The sequence below is a fragment of the Pezoporus occidentalis genome, unplaced genomic scaffold, assembly GCF_034315485.1.
Source record: "Pezoporus occidentalis ecotype Australia unplaced genomic scaffold, CSIRO_AGI_Poc_V1 ctg173, whole genome shotgun sequence".
Lineage (NCBI taxonomy): Eukaryota > Metazoa > Chordata > Aves > Psittaciformes > Psittacidae > Pezoporus > Pezoporus occidentalis.
The window spans coordinates 400841-427570 of record NW_026913565.1 but is presented as its reverse complement, the minus strand read 5'-3'; the positions used below and the strand labels follow the sequence as shown (position 1 = coordinate 427570).

The 26730-nt window shown below is 40.3% G+C and overlaps 1 protein-coding gene and 1 long non-coding RNA gene across 2 annotated transcripts in view; one reads left to right on the top strand and one right to left on the bottom strand.

The window, feature by feature from the left end:
- LOC134161423 (uncharacterized) overlaps positions 1-2607 on the top strand; it is a 29596-nt gene extending 26989 nt beyond the window's left edge. The window contains exon 2 of the long non-coding RNA XR_009963969.1: positions 2395-2607. This is a non-coding gene — a long non-coding RNA (uncharacterized LOC134161423). The remainder of the gene's footprint in view (positions 1-2394) is intronic.
- The window catches only part of BBOX1 (gamma-butyrobetaine hydroxylase 1), a 29275-nt gene extending 7708 nt beyond the window's left edge, over positions 1-21567 (bottom strand). The window contains exons 1-3 of the mRNA XM_062614219.1: positions 21106-21567; positions 19292-19406; positions 6822-7020 (exon numbers count right to left, since the gene is read on the bottom strand). Of these exons, the coding sequence (XP_062470203.1) occupies positions 6822-7020; positions 19292-19406; positions 21106-21552 (761 nt within the window). The 5' untranslated portion in view covers positions 21553-21567. The remainder of the gene's footprint in view (positions 1-6821; positions 7021-19291; positions 19407-21105) is intronic.
- Between the last annotated feature and the right edge of the window lie 5163 nt (positions 21568-26730).

The window sequence follows — 26730 nt, the reverse complement described above, 5'->3', positions numbered from 1 at the left end:
CTTACAGCTTATCCAGTTCCAGCCCCCTGTCACAGACAGGGACCCCTTCCACTAGACCAGGTTGCTCCAAGCTCTATCCAACCTGGCCTTGAACACTGCCAGGGATGGGGCAGCCACAGCTTCTCTGGGTAACCTGTGCCAGGGCCTCAGCACCCTCATGGGGAAGAACTTCTTCCCAATATATAATCCAGGCCTTGTCAGTTTAAAGTCATTCCCCCTTATCCTGTCACTACAGGCCCTTGTCAGAAGTACTGATGAAAAAGTGTTAATGAAAGACTTTGTAGTTTCTTCTCTTTCTCTGATGCTCTTTCAAAGAACTACCCCCCTTTATTTTGTTACGTAGCTTCTGTCTTGAAATTTGACCAAATCAATTAAGGCAGTTTACTGACAACTACAGGGGAAACAAACAAAAAAAACTCTTAGTTTTATGACAAAAACATGAATACGTCGCATTGTAGTGCAATCAAAATCTGTTTTGAATGACAACCCTGCAGGAGAATATAAGACCAAGAAACACATGTTTTGCTTGTACAGAGTTCACATGATTGAAGACAGTCTTCAGCAGATGCATGTTATAGGTACAGACATTTGTCTGGAAAAGTGTAAGTCACCATATGCAGCCCATGTCATCACAGGAGAATAGTGGTTTAAAAGAAAATACAGAGCTATAGACCAAATATATTATGTTTTGGATGGTGTATGTCTAGCATGACTTCTAAACAATAGTTTAGGAAGAAAATAGGCTAAAGAACATTCAGACCAAAATGATTTTATGCAATACAGAAACACTTTTGTTCTTGGAGTTCTATTTAGTATAGAAACAATGCAATATGCTAAAACTAAATTTTTTAAATTGCCAGGGGAAAAATAACATTGAATATTTGCAGATATGTTTTACTGACTGGGAAAAAGAATTTGTATTATTTGGTACAGCACATACTCATCAGTACATGACATCAGTACTCAGGCATGATAATTTCAACCACACTTCCATAGTCCCCTGTTTTACAGCCAAAGCCCAGCCTGCTATATCATCCTTGTTGTTAGTGTTGAAGGCAGCTAAGTTCACTATATCTTTAATTTAAAAGGCTCCAGTGTAACTTGATGGTTCTAAAACAAATTAACACATTTTAATTGTCCCATTTATATGCAATTTATGCAATTGCTAGAATGGTAGTACTTTATAATATCACTGTCAGGTTTTGCAAAAGCAATCAGTACTTTCATGCTGTTACTCTTTGCGAGAGGAGCTGGTCCCTGGTGGCTTTCCTTACACACAAGGAGTTTTGGACAAAGCTCAAGTTACTGACTTGAAGTTAGAGATGTTAATAGGGAGCTCAGCACTGAATGTGAAAAAAATCAACCCGACTTTGTCAGACTCAGCTCTCCCTCAGTCATGGGCAGAGCACACAAGAAGTAATGGAAGTAAAGAAGGAAGAAAATGTGGTTAATGTCAGAGGACTCTTGGCACTTCGAGAGAGCAAAGTGGGGTAGAATGGTTTATGGTTTAGTAATTAGGGTCAGAGTCTAACAGCAGTTGCTCAGGCTGATTGACAGAGGAGAAAATTTGGCACCAGGTAGGTGTAGTAATTTTTTGCATTAAGTGGCAATGCGGAATCAGTCTCCCTGAGCAGAACACTGGTCTGCTTGGTACATCCTTAGCCTTGCAGCACCACTGCGCTAGAAACTTGAGTCACATGTGAGTCATCTGGTCTTGCATGTTATTAAAAATCTAAGTCTCATTCATAAGAGATTCAGATTTCGGGACCCATGTTCTCCTCTTGCAGCTGAAACACTTTGAGAGGTGCAGATGTTTCAGCTATTTCAGTGGGGGTGCTGCACCCCAAAAGAAGCCCTTCATGCCACCCCAAGCCCTGGAGAGAGCTTCAGAACAGGGCAGGAGCACAAGGTCTAGGGCATGAGAAGTTAGAGAAATTAATTGTGATACAGCTGGAGATCTTGTTAACAGAGTTGTGCCTCTGTAACATAAAGAAAAAGGTTAATTTAAATCATGGAACCCGTTGTGGTGTTATATGGCTGAAACAGAGAGTGTTTCCACTTTTTACAGTAATGACATTTTAGGTAGCATGTACCAAACAGGCATTTAGGCAGGAAAAATGTCTTTTGTTTTCCCATGTGTCAGGATTATATTCATGGCTGTTACATTTCAGCTTAAAATTCGTGGTCCTGTTGAGGTGATGTTTTATTTGGCAAGCTTGCCAATTCCAAATGTATCCTTTTATTTATCCTTTTATTTTTTTTTTTTATCCTTTTTGGTTAGCCTTGTGTTTGGCTGCTAGAGGAACAGCAAGGGAATTACCTAGAGTTATTATTTATTACAGTTGTAAAAACCACCTCAGAGTTGGATGTAAGAAATGCATTTCTGTTTTAGAGGTGAAGAGATGGACTGTAAAATGCTGCTCTAAGTCTGTTAAGACTGAAACCTCAGTGGAGTTTTGCTACTGTGAGAAATGTAAAACCAAGACCAGGCACTATAATAACTAAAACTGAAAATGAAACAGGTTAAATCAGGAAAAAAGAAAGAAGTCTTTTCTTCTTGCTAAAATTTTTAGGCTGGGTTCCAGCTATACATGGTGAAAAAAATAAGCAATTTTTTCCTTATAAAAGACTTACCCTCTCCAAATATCCAAAAATAAAGCAAAACCATTAAAGGCTTTTTCAAGACTTCATGTAATGAATTACACATTTAACAGCACTGGTTTGTTAAGCTGTTTGAATACATTTCTCTAAGTGATTTCTGATATGTTTAGCATGTTACCACTTCATACACATTTGTGCTCAAACATTTGAAGCTAGTTTTGTGACTTTTATTTTTTAAAAAATACTTTATGGATGGTTTCTTGAACCACTACACATAACAACACAAAGTTTATGCACCATCCTGCTTGTATTTTCCAGTATTTTAGGATTTCCTCCCTCTTTCTTTTCCCAGGGTCTAAAGAGTCATGCAAGCAGACGATACTAGCAAGATGTTTCCCATAGACTTCATCCAAGGCCAGGAGACCTCAAGGGCACTGGTAGGCAGTGTCCTTCTAAGGACTCAAGAAAGCTTTCGGTCAAGGCTCATCTATTGATTTATGAAACTCATCTTGTACATCTCCTTGACAGGATAATAGTGCTGTGCAGTTCTGGCAGCTTGAATAGGTGTGCCTTTGTACAGTCTTAACAAAAGCATCCTTGCAGTGCATCTTGGAGACAGTTAAACGATGTCTGAACTGGAGATGCAAAAGCCAAGATGTAAAGAATATCACACTTGCCCCAAATAAGCTCATAGGTCTGGCTCCAAACTTCAAAGCAGGCTGCCTTTGTATGTACAGTTAATTTCTCTCCTTGCGAGTTAGAAAGGTAGTCTGAAAAAAACTGTTCTGGTTCCTTCCCCAAAAGTCTTGGCTCTGCTAATATGTGCATTGTATTGTACACATCCTATCCCTTTTATAACTGCTCTTCCTTTAGCACCGGCAGAGACACTCTTGTTTTCAGATCTGGACCTTGGCCTGTACATAGCTTGTTGACTTCACCCTGTGGCAGAGCCAGTTTTTGTTACTTGAAATCCAGACTAGTCTGCAAAACTGGTCTTTAGATGTCAGGCTCTCTTTGTTCTTAAGCTCTTCAGATTTTAATTTAATATTGCAAAATCAACCTAATCATACATGGAAACATAATTAGCAACTGTCTAACCATGGTGACTTAATAGGGATGATGTAAACCAGACTTCAAGACTTTCCAAAACTACAGCTGTGTTTAAAAAGCAAAAAAGAAAAAAAACCCGAATTCAACTAACCTAAATATTCCTACTAAGTATATTTTCTTTTAAACACAGAATTCACAGGTAATTGGAAAACTTCCACAACATTGAAGCCCTCTTTCTGCAGCCTAATAAATACATGAACTAGCAAATAGGTTTTGGAAAAACAAGGAGACTTGCAGCCTTTCATCATTCATTTATTGTGAACCCTAATAGCTAAGGAAACATAAAATTAAGGTTTAATCAACATCAAGAGTAAAGCTGATTTAAACAGTGAAATGAGCCCTAACCATTACTTGCTCAAATGGTTTAGGCCAAGGTCACATTTCAACCTTGACCTTGTATGAAACATTAACGGACAGAGGCTCTTTGTAGGATATAAAGACTTTTAAATGTATATGTGTATATATAGATATCAAGACTCAGAACTCATCCTGGCAAATTACTTCTATTGAAAACATCTATTAAGAGATTAAACATTCATTCAAGCTGACTTCAAACAAAGCGAAGTATTTATTAACCATTCCTATTTATAATTGTGCTAGGGAAGAGGCAGTGAGGGGCAAGAATAACTTTTTTTCAATTGGAAAATATCCCATTTTGAAGCCTCCCTAGGACAGCCTTGGGAGCTGAACTTAGATTAGGAAAGTGTGTGCTAACAGTTTATGTGCATTTATACAGTAAAGGACTTTTCAGTCTCTCTTATAGCAGAGTTATCACAAGCTGGATGTTGCAGACAGCTTCTAACAGACACTTGGCAGTCATTTTAAACAGCGAGGATGATGAAGGGCTGAGGCAGAGTACCAGGCAGAATGTAGATTTTGTGTTAATCTTACAATGCTGCTGAGTTAAATAGCAAAACCTTTTGAATACCTTATTGAAAAGCAAGTTACAGCACTCAGCAGATGGACAATAGGTGTAACACAGTGGGCTGCCACATCGAGAAAGTTAGTCTAGAAGATTTAAAGATCTTTTCCAGTTTTAGGATTGAGGAACTTCTTTTAGATTGAGTTCCTCATCCCTGAAACCCAGGCAAACAACTAAAGGTTTTGTTGTAACCCAAGCACAAACCTGTGGTATGTGTTGAAGGGGCTGTATGGGGGGGTTTGGTTGTTATTTAGGTTTTGGGGGTTTTTCCCCTCTCCCCTGAGCTATTATGGAGATGTATAGTATTTTCGTTTAGTGGTATGCTTCAACAAAGAACCAACATTTTTTCATCTTATCTGGGGTTTGCTATATTTGTTCCTAATTCAAAATGCTTGTGCAGCTGTTTGGGTACAAACAGGACAAATGTTTCACCCTTCAGGTATTTAGGAAGGCTGTGAAACATCCTCAGATATGGTCAGGATTGGTTACCCCTAAGAATCATCTTGTATCTGTAATTAGGATCACATCAAAACAGAAATTGAAAGCAGTAGTGTTTTCATAATGATGCAAGTTTTAAATTGAGACCATAGTAGACTGCCAAAGGCAGAAGTGCTTGACATTAGGAATGCTTTTAGTGGTAGAAAATGTTGTGTAGCACTGGATGAGGTTTCTGAGTTGAGCAGGGGACTCTGCTCCCATGTATTTCAGCATCATTAACATGATTGAACCCCAGTTGACTTTTCCTTCTGGCACAGTAAGCAGAAAGAAGAAGCCACACCTTAATAAAAATACATTATCTTAACTAGCCTGGTACATTTATAGATTACTCAAGCATCCTAACTTGGAGAAGGGACCTTTTTTATCACCTTCCTCCCCTTCACCTCACAATTAACATACTGAGTTAATGTAATTTTCCTGGTACCACAGTGCGCTTTTACCACCCTCACCTGCATCGCATATTGCAGCAGGGCCCATATATGCCTTCACACAGGAGTTTTAAGGGGAGAAAATCTTTCCTCCTAACTTGAGGGAATGTGGTCTTTCTGGCAAAGGGTGAAGGTTTTTCACCCACTTCTGTTTGTTTAACTGTTGGCTTTTGGGTTTCAGACAAAGGAGGAGACACTGGTTATGTGAATAAGGAAACATAGTTTGTTTTCTTATTCTCTGAACTAGAGGTAAATCCAGTTTGCCATCTTTTATTCTATTATAGGGGAGAAGGGACCTTTTCATATCTGAAATCATGAATGTTCTGGGTCTGCTAGCTCTTCAGGCATCAAGGAATTGCAATTATGTTTAAATGTTCTACCTAGTTTGTTTAAGTGTTACTGGCCATTTTTATAACTTTCTTTTTCTCTTTTTCGGGACAAAGTGCACATCCAAGTAATCAGGTTTTTTTTTATATACACTGTAAAAAATCATCCCAAAAGCTGGGGGTGAGAGGCAGGGCAATATGTCAGCTAGTAACACCGCTCCTTCACTTAGCTACATGGAGGTCACTGACTCAGCTCAGCAAGACCTGAGCTACCATGGTCATTTTTTTACTCAGGTAGTAGATTCTTGAGGAAGTGAGGTTCAGTTTACCACCTCTTAGCATCAGAAGGATGATTTACAAGTTCCTCCTTGCTCTCCTGCAGGCTGAGCAATTACTTCTGGGTAAAAAGCAGTCTTAAAAATGCATGCTGGGACTGGCTGGGGCTTTCCAGAGCAGACTCAGTTGGAAGCAGGGAATGGGTACCCTGCCCACCTCCTCTGTGATGGGAGGCTCAATAACATCATCTGTGTCTTACCTATTTCCATGACTTGAAATCAGGCTAAGAAGAAGTTTCAGTACAGATAACTTCCTTTTTTTCAAAAGGGCACTGGATTAAGGGATTTTTGATTTTGTTCCATGGTATAGATAAGTACTGCTATCTTGTCGTTATCTTTTATTTGACATCATCTCTTTTTAGGCATTTTTCCTTCTCTCAGAAGTTATAGTTGTTGTTCTTTATATACCCTGCCTGTCACAGCAAAACAGTCTTCTCATACAGACCCTTGACACCACATTTGGTAATATGCAGAGAAAAAAAAAAGAAAAATCAGCTTTTCTTAATTTAAGCCACAAAACAGGTCCAGCAAGCTGAAGTGAAGGACATTAAAGGTGGTTACATAGCCAGCAAAGCAGGGATATTAGAAAAAACAAACTCACCCATAAAAAGTGAGACGCAGAAACCCAATCCTGTGGCCAAGTTTAATCAACTCGCCCTGCCTAGCAGCAGCTCCTGTTAGTATCACGATTCCTACTTTCTTTAAGGTGCACAGCCACCTGTAGGCACTTTCATCATTGTATATGATTTCTTCAAAAGGCATTTTGGGAAGTTGCAGGTCGGAGCCCCAGTACTGATGCTCTGAAAGGGAAGAAATAGAGAAGCAAGTGCTTAGCTATTGTAGCATCACAGCTCAGGACATAGCTGAAGTATGAAGTTAATGGGATTTGTATGCGTTTGTGAATATGCCCTCAATCCTGCAGTCAACCACCTGAAACTGGGTCCCTAAGTCTGCATGGATGACAAGAAAGATTTTGATATAGGGATAGACTCCACAACTCGTTAAAGTTGTAAAGTAGGTATGCTTTTATTCAGCGCTGAGACGCATGGGGGATAGCTCCTCCAAAGGCATGCGTGCCTGTGTTGTTTCCCTCTACATTTATTCTCTAAAGTTATAGATATTCATAAGGTTGCACAATACGCCTATGCATATTGATGTCTTATCCTATCCTCTCCTGCGCAGTGCCCCCCCATGTCATGGGCGAGGGTCTCAAGATGAAGTAAATGAGTCTTCCTCTTGTGAGTAGGGGTCTTCAAGATGAAGTAAATGAGTCTTCCTGGAGCCTGAACTTTTCACCTCTAGCAGTCACGCATGCTCTTTAGGAGTCTGGTCAAAGTCCAAACCACAAAGCTGGTCTTCACTGGAACTAAGTAACTGTTCCTCCCCCTTATCAGTCTGTTTCTTCCCCTTATCAGACTGTTTCTCCCCCTTACCAATAGCTTATTGCCCTGGTACTACATGGCAAGCTTGACAGGTATTTGCAAACAATACTTTCTGTTAAACAGGCAAAATTCCTTTATCCCCTCTTGCACAACCCCCTTGTAGAAACCCCTTGTACGACCCCCTTGTACAACCCCCTGTACATCAAGTGGAGATGTCAAGACTGGGATTTTTGCTCTTTCATATGATCTTGACTGCAAAGGTAAGAAGGAATTCATGTCTGTGAGTCTGATGAAAAGTGGGCTGTCTTAGCCTGTGTTGGAGGCACTCTCAGCTCCAGTGTGAGCCATAGGAATAGCCTAAATGTTCATAGAGCTAGGCAGTCTCTTCATGCTTACCCAAAAATAGGTTTTCATTTCCTGCCTCCTTTCTGTCCCAGGGCAGAAATCCCATGGCTTTCACTTCATTCTTTCCTGTATCAGGCAACATTCACATTTCTCCAGATGAGATAGATACTGACACAAAAAGATGAAGAACTTCTTAGAACTTGCCTCTTACTGTTCTTCATTTTCAGGACTCCAGATAGCTCATGGCAAATGATAAGGGGATGTGCACACTGCAGCCAGGAGAGCAGCACAGGCAACGTGTTCCCCAGCCAATGCCTTGCCAGCTCCTGTGGCAGAGGTGTTTGGACGCTGGATCAGGTAGAAGCAGTGTCAAACAGGAGAGCAGCCCTTCACCTGACAGTGCTGCTGGAGCCCTCCTTTCAGCAAAGTCTCAAGATAAGGCAGCAGCTGCTCTCTGCTTCTTGTGATCTACAACAGCAGATGGCAGCTGATGAGGAAAAACCTGTGGGATTATTCGTGAGGTACTTTGTCCCTTGCACCATAAGAGCTGTACAAAGCCCAGCGCCAAGTCCAAGGCATAACCACTAACCCAGCATATGCGCTCTCTGCTGCATTATACTCATGGCTGATTTAGGACAAGCGTGTTAAAGGCTGATTGTTATGGTGATGATTAAAGGCTAAACCTCAGCAATGTGTACTGTTAATAATGTCGCTGCAGTAGAGTGTTGTTTTGAAGTTTCAAACTGTGTTGATGTCAGATGACATGATACACAGAGGCTCTGGCATAAGTAGGATGTGGGTAAACCTGAGGTGCAGGGGTGGGCCCAAGGATGGCCTGAGAGAGGGGTGGCCCTGAAGAAGACAGGACACCAAGACCACTGGTGGTCTTAGGGGAGATGCGGTGCTACACTACAGATGCCTCCAGTGAACAGACTCATTTCGATCTGTGAGGACCCCCCACTGGGATTACTTGAGGTGAACCAATTAGCCTCTAGGGGTTACTTGAGGTCATAGGGGTCACTTGAGGTCAAGATCACCTTCTGAGGACCCCACTGGAATTACTTGAGGTCAAACAATTAGCTTGTGGGGGTTACTTGGGGTTATAGGGCTTACTTGAGGTCAAACTCAATCCCTGCAGACCCCACTGGGGTTACTTAAACTCATAGGGTTTAGCTGAGGTCAGACTCACTCTGAGGACCCCACTGGTTACCTGAGGTTACACTTTACTTGTGGACCAGGATCGTGTTAGGGGTCATCACTGTACAGACCTGCTGATGCCAAGTATATTGAGCCAGCTCAGGCATCTCTATCTCCAAAGCAATGAGGTGTATGGTCGGAAGATGTTCCACCACCCCAGCCAGTGCCACCCCTTCTCAATCACCTGTTTTCTGATCCGTATGAATGTTTTATTTTTTTATATTGAAATGCTTTATGATTTACTATTTTAATTCTTTTTAACACAAGTATATAAGTTTTCCTCTCTGCATGAAGCTTTCCTCAGCCATACAGCTATAACATGTAGGGTTTGTGACAAACTCTGGTTGACTTACTCAGATTTTTTTTCCCCTCAGCTCTCAGAGCTCCACTGCTGAGCATGAACAGCAGCCCCCCTGAGGAAAGCCACTCATTTTGTTGGCAAGTGTACCAGTGTCAAGAACTATAAAAGAATCTTGGTGTACTCTACTGATACGAAGAACAAAGGACTCAGATTTAAAATACTTTTCTATGAGAGCTTTAAATTATGTGAACCCTTTTTTCTGCTGAAACTGATTTTTATCTCTTACCAAAAGGTTGTCCCATCTGAAATCCAAGGCCAGTGTATTTTAAGGGCCGAAGACTGATGTGTACAGAGAAGAATGAAGGTCACGGCTCTCTACATGACTGAGATACAAATGGTTCTCTCCAAGACTGTGATTGCAGACAGGCAGGACTTCCTCAGTGGATAATCTTGGATTTTTCCCCTGCCACCTTTCCATAGCCACATCCTGCATCTTACTCACACAGCTCAAAAACGTGCATCAAACAAACCGGAAACATCATTAGATGAAAATAATGTACTATTTTTGTATTATGGGCAGAGCTTCTGTGAAGCAGCTTTCTGTGCTTTCAGTTTCCCTTGTGGGATCCATGTTGTTGATATCCTCCCAGAGAGGAGCTGGAGGAATCCTCCGCAGCCATGAGTGGTTCACCTGCTCATAACTTTGGTAAACCTTAACCATTCGGGCTGAGGTTTTCCATGGTCTCATAGCTGCTGGTGGTAATACCTCATATCTGCCAGAAATAATTTTGTGAGAGCTTCAACAACAACAAAAAGGGATCAAAAGCCTTGACCAGAGGCAAATGAGTAGTGCAGCCAAGTCACAACTTCTACACTGGCTTAGTTTTAGTGCTTTCTGATGTATAGCTGAGCATCAGGTCAAAACTCAGACTTTCCATTACTAGACACATAACTGTGCACAAACTATATCATGTTCCCATCATACCAAAGCACATAAGAGATTTAGAAAAAAACAAAAAACCTACTGTCTCTGTGGAGAAGCAGGACAAATGGGGATACTGCAGAAAGAAGCTCTTTCTTTGTTAACCATCAGCTTAAATACTCCAAATCAAATCAAGTATATTTTTAAGAATTTTCAGACACACCTGCAAAATCCAATTAATTTTCTTCAATCAGAGGCAGTGCTGCAGCCACTCATAACTGCAGGCAAAATCACACATTAACAACTAAACCCCATGATTCTTTATGTTGGCCTCAATATTTACAGGCCAAAATAATTTAAAATATTTAAAATAATCAAGATTTTTTTTCCTTCCCTCTTTTTTTTTTTTTTTTTTCCCCCAGACTAATCCTGCCAGCACCAATTTTGCTGGACAACACTGAAACAGATATCACCCAAGTTTTAACAGCTCTGATGCATGAAGCCAAGAACTCAAGGAGTCGGTAATGTAGATAGACAGCAGAAAGGCAGGAAACGAATCATGGAGCCTGAAGCACAGCTTCCCACAGGACACTTTCTGGAGCCTGCCAGTTGTTAATACACTTCAATTTAATTTGTCTCTGCTAGTGGCAGACAACTGGAAGCCAACAGTTGTGGCTCACATTGGGTACTTTACAACTAATAGTAATTTTCTTCCACAGCTCAAAATATTCCAGAAAAGAACAGCCTGAAATACCACATGGTGTCCCTGGACCACTGAACCCACCCTGGGCTTTTGCTTGTTATACGTATGGGGATTTTAAAATAGTACAGGGAGTTTGAACTAGTACAGGGTTTAAAGCCAAGTGCAGTGGTTGCCAGTGCAACTGAAAGCTGTTGCAGAGACTTGATACTGATTTTATTGTTACGAATTGCATTTGTAAGCACTGTTAGTATACATTAAAGCTGAAACAAGTACAGGTTTACTGGTGTAAATGGATCTTAGATCAAGATACAACTTTTATTAAGCTACATGGCTAGAAAGCATCATTGGTAATTTGTTTTCTCGCCTGTAGCACAATACACACACTGCATATACCAGTTGCTATTCAAGGAGTTGTTAATAATAAGTGGTACTAAGATTTCCTCACAAAGTGTGAAAATGTTTTATTGGTTCCATAGAATAATTCTTTTATTTAAAGCACACGTAGCTTACTTGGTATTTGAGCTACCAGTCATTCAGCCTGCCCAATCATCAATCACATAGATTACATACTGGAAATGAGAACATAAGCATATGAAAAAAGGAGATGGCATCATGTATAAAACACCTATTTCTCTCATTATCCCAATATCCCTTCAATGGACAGGACCAATAAAGACTATTACATAAACCAAGCAGCTTCCAGAATGGAAGCTGGGGGGGATTTCACCTGGTGACTGAAGGACTTACTGTACTGAAAGAGAGGTACAGCGCCAGGTTTTTGTGCCTTTCTCCCCACATATAGGTAGCAAGCACAAAATATCCCATCCATACAAAAGTAGTGAGCCCAGACACTACATTGTTACAATATTTTTCAACAGTTGCAAAGTCTGCAAATTTCCAGCCACCAGTATTCCTCCCTCCTTGGCTAAGGCTGGGGCGAGGCTGTCCAAGAAACACAGTGCACGTACCCAAATAGAAGCTATTCACATAGACAATCTTTTATACCCTACCCAGTGTTTCAAAGAAGCTGTAGTGCGATTGACAAGCTGTTGAATTTCATAACGTGTTCACAAAATGAAAAAAGCACAATCCATGAGGAGAGATGTCATCTCACCTCATTAAATTCCTTTTTGAGGCCACCCCGTGACCTGCTACTCACTGCTCCAGTGTGTTTAACTCAATATCCATACTTTCGCATAATTGAAAGATGGGGAAAAAATAAAATATGAATATTTCCTTTTCCTCTATTAAAATTTATGAAATTAAAAAGCTTCAGGTATGCTGTGTGAGCTGCCAAGAATATCCTTTGAAAGACAAAGGTTCAGTGTTGGTGCAGGTAAATAACCATGTGAAAACTAGTGGAACTATTTAAGTTTCAGCTTCTCCTTCCTAGTCTTTGTTGCTGTCTTGCTATTAAATATTTTCCTAAATTTCCTTGTATAAAATAAGGAGTAGAACAATATTAGTATTTCAAGGAATATACCAACAGATTTTTCCCCACATTGGGAAATAAACATACACACCTGGGACTTAAGTGCAGCTCCTGGAGCCCCAGACTTTCCTGATTAGAGGGACTGTAAAGTCCTCTTGTTCCAATTCCCATTTCCTACTGTGCTTGCTTGATGTTTCACGTAATATGGGATGCCCTTTCTGTAGAATTATAGAATCACAGAATGGTTTGGGTTGGAAATACAGAAATTCAAGGAAACTGAACTGTTCACTGATATTTTTCAAGCAGCTACTGAAACTGAGAAGGGGTTCAAACGAAGCGGCTTCTTAGACTCTGTTCAATATTTAGCTACTTAGTATTAACAAAGAAACAAAACACCCAACCCAAACACAATAAAATAACTCAGAAAACAAAGTCCGAAAGTGCTAATAAATGCAGCTAAATCCTGCCTGGCAAGGCTAGAAACTCTGTCCTCAAAATTCCAGCTCTATCACAGAAATTAACTCCTAGTGACAAGTGCAGCCAGCGTCCTTAGCGGACTGGGTTCTTTCTAAAAGCACAGGCTGGTACACAAATGCTTACAAAGCCTACCTCATGTTTCAGAGCAGAAAGGCTCCAAGTTCATAGCCTTTCAGTGTCATCTTGATGCAGCCAAGAGCTTAGTCTCTGAGCAGGAATAACTTTTCCTCCTTGACATTTGCCAAAGTACTCTACAATGACACTGTGGTAAATACACCAAAAGCTGAAAATGCCTCATGTACAGCTCCAAGCATTACTAATCTTGGGAATTGCATGGAACACAGCAACTGCTGGTATCGGGGGGGGGGGGGGGGGGGGGGAATCCAGTGAAGCTTGTAAGGTTATTGCTATTAAAAACATGCCCTCGCTTCATGTCTTACAATCTTCCTTTTAATTGGAAACTCTTTATAGTTTGTCTGAGCTCAAATTCTTACTTATTCTGACCAGCATTAAGAAAATCTGTTTACATATGCACACGTGTTTGTATAGCGATGCATCTACCACGCACATGGAAGACAAACGGCTCCTTCTCTCTCCTCCCTCTCTCCCCCCCCACTCCCCTTGATTTGTTCAGTGTTTCTAGACCACTGATCATGTACAGTGCTTTTGAATAGGCACTTTGCAGTCTTTCTTGATATATGGTGCCCAAAATTCATACTAGCTACAGAATCTTTACTCAATCAGATAGAGCAGGAGGACTACTTCATCTCTTCTGCAGAATAGACTTCTCTTTGGACTCAGTGGAAAGCAATGTTTGCCTTGATCCCAAACCAGTCTACCATATTCAGCCTGTGAGAAGTACCAACCCCACCCAACACAGGTGGTTATTTCTCTGCCTTGCACTTGAACTGCTGCCGAGATGCAGTGTCCTGCAGGAAACCCTGATGCAAAGACTGTGGATGCTGAAGAAATATGAAGGAAATGGACTGCAGAGAGTGGCTTGGCTCACATGCTTCTACTACAGTGCTGCTGAGTGTCAGGCTAGATGAACTGATCACCTGACCCATTAAAGCATTTTGTATATTTTTACCATTTTGCCTATTTTACAAAGTAATTTAGAATTGTAACCTGGTCCTTTCACACATTTTCAGGTTGGCATCACCTGCAAATTTAATGTGGCTATTTCTTTCCATCATACTCATAGATGAAACCAAGAAAGAGTACTGCATAAATCACAGACCTTTGCAAAGCCTATCTTGCACGATCATTCTGTCTCGATGGCAAACCATTACAGCTACTCTTGGCTTCTTTTTTTAAGCATGACACATTTCCTTAGCACATTCATGGGAGTTTCATGTTCAACAGGGTCAAATGCTTTATGCCAAGGATATGAATGTGAACACTTTGTTTAATACTAAACACTCCAAGGAAAGTGATGAAAACCAATCAAAGAACAAACTTGCATACTTAGAGCACAAGCCAAACCACTGTCTTTCCTGCACTGCATAAACCTTTCAGAATATTAGAAAGGCACAAGCTCCATGTACAGAAAGAGGAAAAAATAATTAGAACCAGGGAGGTCTTACAGCTTAATTCAAATATACCAGTGCCAGTTTTAATACTTATACTAGCTGCAATAGGTTTGAGGTCTAATTTCTAACACTTCAGTCTGACATACACATGAACTACTTTTAAACACCTTGTATTTGTATGAAAACCAGGGGAGGACTTCTCCTGACTGGTCAAAAAGACCGTCTCAGAGAAGTAAGTACAATGTAGTAGGAGAGAGACAAGTATTAGGTCTATACTAAAATAAGCAGTAGTTATAAAGAAAGACTTCCTTCTCCTCAGTCCCAGACAAAAATGTTATATGCCAACAATTACAATTATCAGGCCCATAACTCTTCGGAAAAGGGACATAAAAGCACACATCATAACCCCCCCAAAATATTCTATCAATCATGTGAAGATATTTAAGTTCTTCCACTTCACAATATTTTTTTAAATGTCTGTATGAAAGTCTTGGAAAACTGTGCCCACAGGGCATGTCACTCTCCCAAATGCTGAACAACAGGAACTTTATTCCCACTTTTATTCACAAAACCCCTTCAGCCTGAAAATCTATCAAGCAGCTGCACTGAACAGGGACTGTACTATTTGCCACTATTTCCTGGTGGTAACTGATCCCACTCATGTTCTTCATTATTTTATCATGGCAGCATAGCACGGGTTTTCCCACTGTGTAACCACAGTTAACATAGTTTCCATTGTACTATAATAGAAATCTAAGAACATACTCTTTGAAAGCTGAAAGCTGAAAGATAAGAATGAGCCGTTAGTGCCTGCACAGCCTTAGGTCTCACTTGCACGGCACAATTGCAGTTGCCAAATTATAAATCTTTATGTTTACAAAGGTAAGTGAACAATTGCTAAGGGATAAAAATAAAAGTCTTTCAGAACTACTTTGTGGTTTTATTGATAATTTGCATCATGAACACTAAACCCCCAGAACTATGTGCTTTTCAAAATGGTAAGAATTAAATACTTTTGAAAGAATTAATGAGTCGCCACCTCTTTCAATTTTGGGATAGTAATTTAGGGGGTGGGAGAGAAAAAGAATCCCATTTCTTGGGCATACCAAGCTAGTCATAAAAAGCCACTTGCACAAAATAAGGAGTCAGCCTTACCCCAGTTCCTGCAGATGCATTAACAAACCCTTGGAATTATTCAGCATTTACTGTGCAGGTTGGGACAGTGCTGCTCAAAACATTCTATATTGAAGTCAGGTGGGAAAGAAAGTCTAGGCATCATAGATTCTCCAACTCCACCTAAAATTATTTTGTCTACAATGTGTGTTTTAATGTTTGTTGAAGGCCAAGTGTATTTTTGCTGTATTGCGAATTCTGCATGTGGCAGCCTAAGTCATGGGGGTAGCTCTTATTAATTATTGCTACAGGATAAATTCAAATGACCAAACTCTTTTAGTAAAAAGCAAACTTTTAACTTTTCCTCTTAAAATTATCATCTAGTAGAGAGGCTGAAAGCACCACCGACGCTGCTAACATCCTGATTCAAACAAATATACATCCAATATCATATTACTGCACTTAAAAGGACAAGCATCATCTGAAACCTTTAATTTTAGGTTAAAAACTTAATATAGCAGCCTTTGAGAATCTGAAGGGGGCCTACAAAGATGCCAGAGAAGGGCTTTTCATCAAGGACTGTAGTGACAGGATAAGTGGGTATGGGTTCAAACTTAAACAGGGGAAGTTCGGATTAGATATTGGGAGAAGCTCTTCCCTGTGAGGGTGGTGAGGGTCTGGCACAGGTTGCCCAGAGAAGCTGGGGCTGCCCCATCCTTGGCAGTGTTCAAGGCCAGGTTGGACAGGGCTTGGTGCAACCTGGTCTAGTGGAAGGTGTCCCTGCCTGTGGCAAGAGGTTGGAACTGGATGAGCTTTAAGGTCCCTTCCAACCCAAACCATTCTAAGATTCTACGATTAAGTAGCACTAGGGACTGCCTCTGATGCACTTTCTTCTCCTCCACCCAATAAGAAAGTATCATTGTGATATTATATTTTCCCCTCTACATCCTATTGTTGGGATGCTGGTGTCTTGGAAAATGCAACCCTATGCAGTGAGAGGCTGAATGCTGGAAAGCACCTCGTGTACTTGTTTTCTCTTACTGGGTGTGTGTGTCTACCACACACAAAATCTGAGTTACAGAGAGACTGCATGAGGTGATAAATGACTCCTGTGACATTCACTGGGGATGGCACAAGTAAACAGGAGGGAAAAAAAAAGTATGTTAAGACACCATAGCTGAAGAAGTAGAAGATTGCTCTTTTGATGCTTTTTGAGAAGTATCTTGTAAGCTGGGCTGAAATGAGCCTTGGTATACACAAATAGCAGAGTTTGCATACCACATGGATAGGATCTGGCAGTGTTTTCGAAACGGGAATCTTAACATATTGCCATAGAGCTATTTATAGTCACCTCCAACATGCAGTAGAAATCTGACCTACTCTTTGGGTTTGACACACACCTGACACCTAGTTTTTTGAATCAGAAATTATGATGAAAGAAACATCATAAAAACAACAGGAAAAGCAAAAAAAAAGTGAAAAAAAAAAGAAAAGAAAGAAATAAGCCTCCACAGCTGTGATAGTGTCAGCAGTGAAGGTTAACTTCTAACTACAGTAGTCTGACGAGCTTGCTGTTATATTTGTTGAACCAGCATGCAGAGCTGGCATTCCATATCGTCTGTAATACTATACTGATGGGATATGATTAGCTACTTAAAGGCATGTAATTTGCAGTGTGTAACTAACTCCACTGGACAGAAGGAAGCAAATTCTAAATGTACCCATATATGATGAGAAACATATCTTAAAGAGCCAGCAAACAAACCCACATGATTTCTGCAAACCCACAGCCTTTTCTGCAAATGAATTCTGAGAAAAGCTGGGAGAAGCTGACTATCACAATGAGCCAGGTCTTCTCTGAGGAAGAGCAGAATGACACTACTAAAACAAAGCCAAAGTTAACACAGGCCTTTATTTAGTGTAACTTTTATAAACCTATTTCTTCAGATCTAGCATGGAAAACAGAATTTGCAAAAGCATTGCCCAAAGAATAACATGGATCTTTGGTGTATGTTTTACCTGGACGGTTCCACTGGAGAAGAGCAGTGGCAGAGGGAAAAACTGGCTTCCAAAACAAACACTGCATTTAGATGCTGAGAATAAGCACTGTGTAAATATGTGCATACAAAGGCAAATCAGAGCCATTTAGACTTCATAATGGGGAATAAAAGTAGTATTATATCTAAAATACTGAAACCTCAGTTACTGATACCTTTGCTAATAATAAACATAACCACAGAGCTAGACTAATTTGCCTGGGCATTTATTAAAGCAACTTTTGATTTACATGGATCCCCTCAAAGGCTACAAAACATCTCGCTATCTTCCGCAGCATCTCCATTTTTCCAAATAAAAAAATCTTACTACCCAAGAAATTTAGTCTGTTTTCCCCAAATGAGGTCTGCATCTTCCCCCTGTTCATTCTGGGAGCATGCCAAATAGTGTAGTTTATTCTTGCCAAAGCTAAAGTAGACATGAACTTTCGTATCACTGGGGAAAAAAGGATCCACTAAAATGAATGGAAACATTACTCATCGTTAGTTTTAAGCCAGATATAAAAGGCTGAATCTTAAGAACTGCCTTTTGTTTAGAGCAGGGGCTAGGAGTTAAGCAATATTTGACCTGCAGAAATTGGGGAAGATAATTGACCCTTCAGCTGTCCCTCAAGTGTCGAGCAAAGCTCAGATGCAGGAGATACCCAGGGCCACGCGTTTTCCCATTTCTTATCTTTCAGGGAAAAAAAAACAAACCAACCGGCCAACCAAACCTTCCTTTCTTTTTTAGAATAAAACACATGCAAAAATGGAGTATAAACCAATTGGGTGAATTTGCCTTTTAGTTTTGAGGAAACTGATACTTGGATCTGAGTTTCACACCATCAGTCTGCCTCTAGTTTCTTTATTTCTAAAGTAATCCTGTTTCAAGGGATATCATCTTAACTCTGAATACAGATCCATAACTTTCTGCAGCAGCAGATCTCACAGGAACACTGTCAAGAGCAACAGTAGAAATCTCTCAAGTTTTCATACGTTTCATGCTCACAATCTGAAAGGCTGCCAAAGAAATGATTATTCACTCAAAAGGGTGAGGGATTTGTACTGGATAAATGTTACACTGCCTGTTGCACTACACACTTCATGACCAAAATACAGTCAACCACAGCAACAAGTATGGGACATAGAGCAAACACAACCTGAACTTCAGTACTAGGCACTGCTATGCTATAGTTACTTTTTAACAGAAGGCCACGGCAAGGGATTGTTTCATCATTATTTCAGTTGTAAGACCCTTGCAATCCTAAATGATCTTTCTGAAAACTAAAAATCTAGATAATTAAGATGGCACACACACACTTCCATTGTCACATAGGCCACTGATGGTCTGCAAGGCTCATCTTTGAGACCTGCTAAACTTTTCTGGAAAGAAAAGGCTTTTAGGAAAGTAAACACAACCCAACCAATTGAATTCCTCTGAGGTTCAGGGGTTAGCAGAGGGAAAGAGTAACCACAGGCTCCTGCTGTGCATGTGCAGCCTGCCGCTGAGCACCAAGAGTGGTTGCAACCAGTCCAATTGTGTAGGCCTGGTCCTCACACAGAGACTGCCAGTGTCAGACCCCCAGACCCCTTGCATTTGAAACAAGCATGACAGATGTGGGTTTAATTCTTACCTGGTAAAAATAAAGTTTCTCGCATTTCTGCCCTGGCTTCTTCAGAGAAGCATCGTTTTTTCAACCACTCAGCTTCATATTCACTTGCATGTTCATCAGGCCACATAATAGAGATCTTCCATCATAAAATAAAAGATAATTTTAGAACAAAAAACACTTGGAAATTGCAGAACAACACCACCAAAACCCCAACCCCCCCTCCCCAAAACCCAATGAACCCTTAGAAACTGCAAAAATTGTCATATTTAGATCAATAGTATTAGAGTTAAGCTTTCCCTGGAGCAGAATGACAAGCAAGCGCTGAAAACCCAACCTGAACATCATCCAAATTCTGACACCTTTTAGAAATGCTCATTTTCACATGAACCCATGCCCTAATTTGCTGTTTTGTGTGGGCTGCTTTCACTGCGGGAGATGCATTTAGTAGAAAGAGGAGAATCACAGAAGCTGGCACATGTCACTGGGGACAGCACTTCACCACAACTCAGGAGAGAGCAAAAATATCTTCCAAAACACTGACTGCTTGTTAAAATAGAAAAAGGACAAGATGAATGGGCAGAAAAGAAATGCCAGGAGAGAAATCCCCTAGGTTTGTAGTCTTCCCTCTTTCAAATAAATGTTTAAAAGGTGTTGGATTTTTAATTCCAGAAAAAAAAAAAAAAATAAGGGAAAGCAACCATGTGGCTTTGCCTGCCATGAACTGAAAGAGCTCTGTGCGGCACACGCTGTGCAACTGAATTCTCAAGGATGTTGAGTAGGTATCAATTCCCATTTCCCATAATTCCCGTTGTACACATGATGGTGAAAAACCACTATCAGTTTAGGATTAGAGCTGTGTTTCATCAGTTCCTGAGTAAAAGTGGAAGCAGACTATCCCTTTACTATAATAATACATTTGTATACTCAAATAATGAATTTACACGGCACTAATTTTGGCAACAAACAGTTAATCTGGGAGATCAGAATTCCTCATTACAGACCCTAACCCAATGCCTGAGCCCCTGCAAACTCATCCTGCAGTAATGCTGCTCCAGTTGCTCCAGGGTTGACTGATGCATCTTTAACATGCTTAAAACATCTTTAAGTGTAAAATGAAGGAAATGAGTTTGCTTATCAAAGGACCCATGTACTGCTTTTAATAAAACCTATACAATCTAAATGATACATTAGTTTTTTATATGGCAGGAAGATTAAAATTCATAGGGAGGACAGTTCCTGTCCTCCTCTGCCCAATAGCCTCCTTTTTTATCACAAACAAATGCTAATGTAGGTAGGTAGATACAGATACAGACACTAGGCCAACTCTGAATATCTGGTCCAACTTTGTTTTGAGTGCTTGCTCTATGATGAAATCTTTTGCACATTGGAAATTATCTAATAAACTGATAACTTTGTTATGGATTAAGATCATCACTTTGCTGTGTGTTTTTCTGATTTTTAAGCCATTTACTTACAGAATAAAGTGGGGGGAAAGGTGTAAGTGTAATAGAATGTGTGGGGAATGTCTATATTTTCTTTTCAACCTCTGGTGATGAAGAAATATAGAACAGACCTTTAAAAAGCACAGTTACTGTCTAAAAACTAAAGCCTGTGTTTCTGCAGCCTCTGCATAGCATCTATAAAGAGAAGTTTCATATAAAGGTGGGAAGACCTGAGTTCCCCAAATTGCAGTTATTCCTAAAAGCTTTGCGAATAGACGGTAGCGTTTGCAGACAAGTAGATTGTGATCACAGTATAACCTGGGATTGGCTGCGATTTAACAAGCACTGCTGGACAAGTCTCATGGGAGGGTGAGTGCGGGTTTCTCCAAATACCTTTTTCCTATCTGCCAGAGTGACTTCCTTCACCACGATGTTCACGTCCAGGTCCTCGAAGAGCAGCTTGCGTGCCCTGGCTGAGTGCAGGAAGCAGTGGGGACACTGGCAGTTGTCCCTCAGCCACACACAGGGGTACCGGCTCTCGCTCCCATCCTCCCACTCCACACGGACCAAGTGACCCGCATCCAAAGCTTCCACCTTCAGTATCCCTGGATTCATGATGAGCGGCCCGGCAGCGTGGGACCCCTGAGCCGCGCAATGCCAAGTGGGCCCAATGAACAGGGTCCTGCTCTTGTGTGCCGGTGGCAGGCAGCATGTCCTGCCCCTGGGGACTTTGGTCCTCAGCAGGACGTTAGCCACCGCCCTCCACATTCCAGGTTCTTGAATGAAACTGTCAGAGGAAGAATGCCTTGGAGCAGTTCCTAAAGCACCATGAGGAGCCATTTGTTAGTGAAGGAGAAAGTATAGCCAAAAAGACCATTTTAGGATGATTTTACTCTCCCTTCCTGCTACCTAGACCTTTAGGAATATTCATTATCTGTTGCTTACACTTTCTGAGGCACAGGGGGTGTACTCAGACCCATCTACTCAAAAATCCCTTAGTTTAGCAGGGCTTCAATTTGCTTCATCATCTCAGCCATCTTTTGTTTCTGAAGGCAGTTCATTGTGTGTTACACAAATACTGTCTTTCAGAAAGACACCTCAGGATGATTCCTACAAACCAAAAGTAGGAGCTATTACCAGCTGTGATCAAAAGCTAAAGCCTTAATGTACACATACCTTAATTCCTGCTATGGGTACTACAGAAAGGAGAACACAGAATCCACCTCCTTGCAAGGAAAAGCTTTGTAATCATGACTTTAGCTAAAGCAAGAAAGTTCTGCAAGAGTTCCTTTCTCCTTGCGCAGCCAGACTGCTTTCTATAGATACAGTCTTTTATTTAAAGCTAGCTGCACACTGTATTGCAGACAGATGATGTATCCAAATTTTAAATTAGAAAAGAACTTCTAGTTAATTATTGTTTTCTTATTCAGAAAAATACTTGGCCTCCCCCTGAATTAGTTAAGTCATTATGTGTATCTTTTTCTGTTGTTCTTAGGCTCACAGGGCAAAATATTGATCCCTTGCTAGGATCAATGTCTCCCCACTTGTCTTTGCATAGGGAAAACATCAGTGGCTTCAGTATTTTGACTCACAAATACCTACTGGAGTTATCAGTATCTAATATTTAACTTTACTAAAGTTAGAACAATGTTATACAGGACCCTGGGGTCTGCTTTTATTTTCATTCAATTTCATTAAGTATAGCAAAGTTTTCTTTTGTTTGTGTGTATAGTACTATTGGAACCCAGTAATTATCACCTTTCTCTTGCAATGCAGCCCAAGACACAGATACAGTTTTGTGTTACAGACTTAAACACCTTCTATCCAAAAATGAGTTCATATCCAGGCTGTCTTTCCTTTTATATAGATATATAAATACATACACAGACACAGATATGCATATATGTATGCATAGCTCCACCTTAATTCTAAAGCATTTTTCAAGTACTGCAATTTTCCTCCTATCTGTAAAAATATTTACACTGCAAGGTCAGCTGCAACATACTCCTGAGATTTCTTGGATAAAGGTTTATTATGTATGACTGCAAAGATGTATTCTGTTTTGGGTTTTGGACATGTGATAATAGGATACTTACTCTAATCTCTAATCTCGCTAAACCAAAAGACAACAGCTAGAACACAATGAAAGTTTCCAATAGACTGAAACTTCAGAATATCTGGTTTAAAGAAAAAAGAAGAGGATAACAATTTTAACATGTCCTAAACTTCTGCTACATCTGTGCTGGTTTCAGGATAGTTCTCTGTTCAAGGCAGTGAGTTTCCTGATGAGAAATGCGTCAGATCCACAAATAGACTTAAGAAACTAAAATATAGTTTAGATTAAATTAGAACAGTTAAAATGCAAAAACCATTGCCTAATTGCTTAGGCAACTCAGAGGTTGTTGACTGCTGTCCTTCTGCATACAAGACTATCTGAATCCCTTAAATGCTAATACTACCCATATCCAAGGTTATGCAGACAGAACTGAGTATCCTTGCATGTACTCCTTACCCAGCTCACTGATTGGTGCTCCTCTGCTTATTAGAGGGGGCAGGGGAAATTCTGAGAACTGGATATACATAATATACACCCAGTAAAGTCGTTCATTACCAAATTTGTCCATAATGTATTTCATATATTCATAACATTCATCTATATCTAATAGCTCAGGTACCAGGTTTGTACAGAATTTTCTCATCTTAAGTGGCTTGCAAAATAATTTCAATATTATTCACATGCTTAGTGCTTAACCTAAGCAAAGGCTCTTCTTTAGCTTCAGCATGGAGTTTATAACTACCTGGATGTTGTATTTGATCTTACTATAAATATTTTTATACAAAATGGCAAAAGAAAAAGGGACAGGAAATAATATTTAAGCATTTACTTTCTGAATGTCCTTGGGGAAAATTCGTCACTAAGTTTAAAGTCTTACGTGAAGCCTGCCAGATTCCAAGGGCTTCTAATTTTTCCCTATTTTACCATTCAATTAAGAAATCTGAATTTGCTTCTGAGAGCTTCCTCATAGCACTAGTGGTAATAGAAAACCACATTTTTTTTATGGCAAGAAACTGAGGTGAGTTTGCTGTCTTCCTATCACAGATGTTGTTTAACTAATATTTGTTCACTTGGTAATGGGTAACTCAGTCATGCAGAAATGCATGTCAAGCAGAATCACTTCTAAACCCATGGCAGTAAGTTTTGTAAATGCTTTTGAACAAAAGGTCAAAAAACCTCACAAATGCAACCAATATTGCTAGATGTGATTTCTAGGTAAAATAAGAGAAAAGCAAAACTTCTGGAAGCTACTGAGGTGAGATACATGTAATTTTTGTTACAATGGAGAAAGCTGTAAGCTGAATGGGAATTTTCACCCTTGCTTGGACGTGAGAAGAAGCTTGTGCAGCAGGGCTCAACTTCAGACATGTACCAGTGACCTACACCTGAACATCATATGCACAATCCCCAACATCCCTAACTAATAGGTGCCTGTGGATCACAATTCGGCTGACCTCAGAAACTGTTTTAGGATGAGATAAAATGAACTCTTTCATCTGTCCACTGACCACAGAATGAGCCCCAGTGACTAGCTCCAACGTGGATGTTACGCCATTGCTTTTCATATTCAGTAAGAATGCTTGCCATGGCATTAATTTTAAGATTAGGTAATGCTTTTGTTTACAGACAATCAGTGCTATGTACAATTCAGTAAACACTGTACTGCTGTAAGAACTGTGGATGGTGGCAGTCCTAAACTTTACTGCCACAAGAAGAAAGTCTACACTGCTGTCAGTGGAACCCCTCTTTCAAAAGATGGCAGGTTTTGGTGTAATCATTCAAACTTATTGTTAATCACGAAGTACTCTTTTGAAACACTTCCAGTCCTATTACCCAGAATCTCAAAGAGCCACTGTCTCCCACAGAGAGGGAGCTGCAGCAGGAGCTTTCAATAAGTTTAGGATAGGTGAAGATTCCTCTGGACACTAAATGTTAATAAAAATCACTACATGTGGCTTTTTTAATATGCAGGTCTACTTGGTCTACAGTTACTCTGCCCCAAGACATAGTCAGCTCTTTCATTTATGTGTGATTATTGAAGTCAGTGAACTTGCACCTACATAGCACTGCTATTAATTAGGAAAGAATCAGCTCCAGTATTATTCAGTCTGCTGGTTATGCAAGAGGAAGCATCAAAATTATTATAACAAAAATATTTCCCTCTGAAGCATTTACTATGCAAATACAATGCAGTGTTTTCATTAAACGTCTGTTTCTGTCCTCTCTGTAAAGCAATGATTTGGCTTAACCACCTACCAAGAGAAATCTCATAACAAAAAAAGAGGCTGTTTATTTTTTTTTCCTTGAGTTAATCATATCATAGTGTCATTATTAAAATGAAAACCCGGATGAAAATGATTATCCACTACACAAATAGCTGCTACAGCATGCCCTCTAGATTGTTTTATTCTTAGATACATAAATTAGATAGATCTGCAAGTCTGGTTTTTGTCCCTTACATACAGCATCACAGCAGAAACTTCTCCCTTCAGTAGGATTTTTCTCAGTCTGCATCAGTGGGGTGGTAGAGACCACCCCAGGGACCACCAGCCTCCAGCTCTCCAAACCAACACGGGGGAAGAGAGTAATCAACAGATCCTACTGGAACAACAAAGGCAGCCTAGTGCTGGCATTCATTCTTCCTGGAGCAATGAATGACAATACATACAGCTGGGATGAAATGTTCCTCAAGCAGCACTAGCAAGCCCCTAGCTGCCACACAAACAAGAAAACCCTGTCTGATAGTTCTGCCCATTGCCAGCATGCTGTAGGGAAAGGAAAGGTGTCCATGAGCCAGATGGATTTGTCTTGAAATTGTGTGCTATTGCTGATTTCTAATTAACTAATCTTTCTTTATGAATATGCATTGGACGTAAAGGTGAGCCTTCGAATGGCAGTGAAGAATTCAAAGTGATCCAGAAAATCCTGCAATTGCACACTTAAAAGCTAACTACTACCTTACACAACATCAAAGAAAACATTGCTCCCCCTGTACTAGAAAGTGTAGCTATAAATGGCAGAACTGGGCAAAATGATCATTTCCATTCCTGATCATGTGTGCAACTATAACTACTGGGTTATAGTGATGTTTTCCCAAAACCTTTAGGTTAAGACATGATATTAAATGCTAGAGAAATGCAGTTTTATGCCTCAATCCCCCCGGCATCCAAGACAGCTGAGCTGCTGGTAAAGAACAAAGCTGTTTAGAGGTATGCCTTGTTATTCCTGTTTTGATTTTTACATAACAGTAGGATGCACATCTCAAATCAGTGGATACTAAATTACCACCAAGAGTTCCAGGAGGTTTCAGCCCTTTTCCCCTCAAAATTTCCAGGCAGACACTTATCACCGTGCTGCTATTTTACTCTTGAATTTCAGTCTGTACTAAATTACAAGGAGACTCACTGGTTTGCCTGAAGTTAGCATGTTCATAATCATGGTCAAATTGGCAAGCAACTAATAGTGCAAACCAAATTCTCTGCGTTCTTGTCTCTAAACTACTGTCATCTGCATGAATCTGGAAGACACCATCCGTAAGTCTGCTCTCAGTTATCAGACCTTGGATTTGCATAGTTTAAAACAAATACTACCAATAGCTCCTGTGAGTCCCACTGGCCCTTGTGAATACCATCCCAGGCTCAGGATCATGGATTTTCTGTCCACATTCTTATTATTCACTCAGAATCAGCAGCACGATGAGGGCAAGCCCGGACGCTGACTAGCAGTTTGGGTTTAAGACCATCCCCACTACCTGAGGGCTGCTGCTTTCAGTCCTCCCGAGCCCTCCAGTTACAAGGTAACTGGTTACAAGTTCTCCATTCTCTTTCTCAAAAATCTGTCTCCTCCAGTTTTCTCAGACCTCACGCCACCAGACTTCATCCAGACTCCCTTGTTTGCAGACACCAGAACTATGTTTACTAGCTTTGCCTGCACAGCTACTTCAAATTTAACTGTGGTTAATG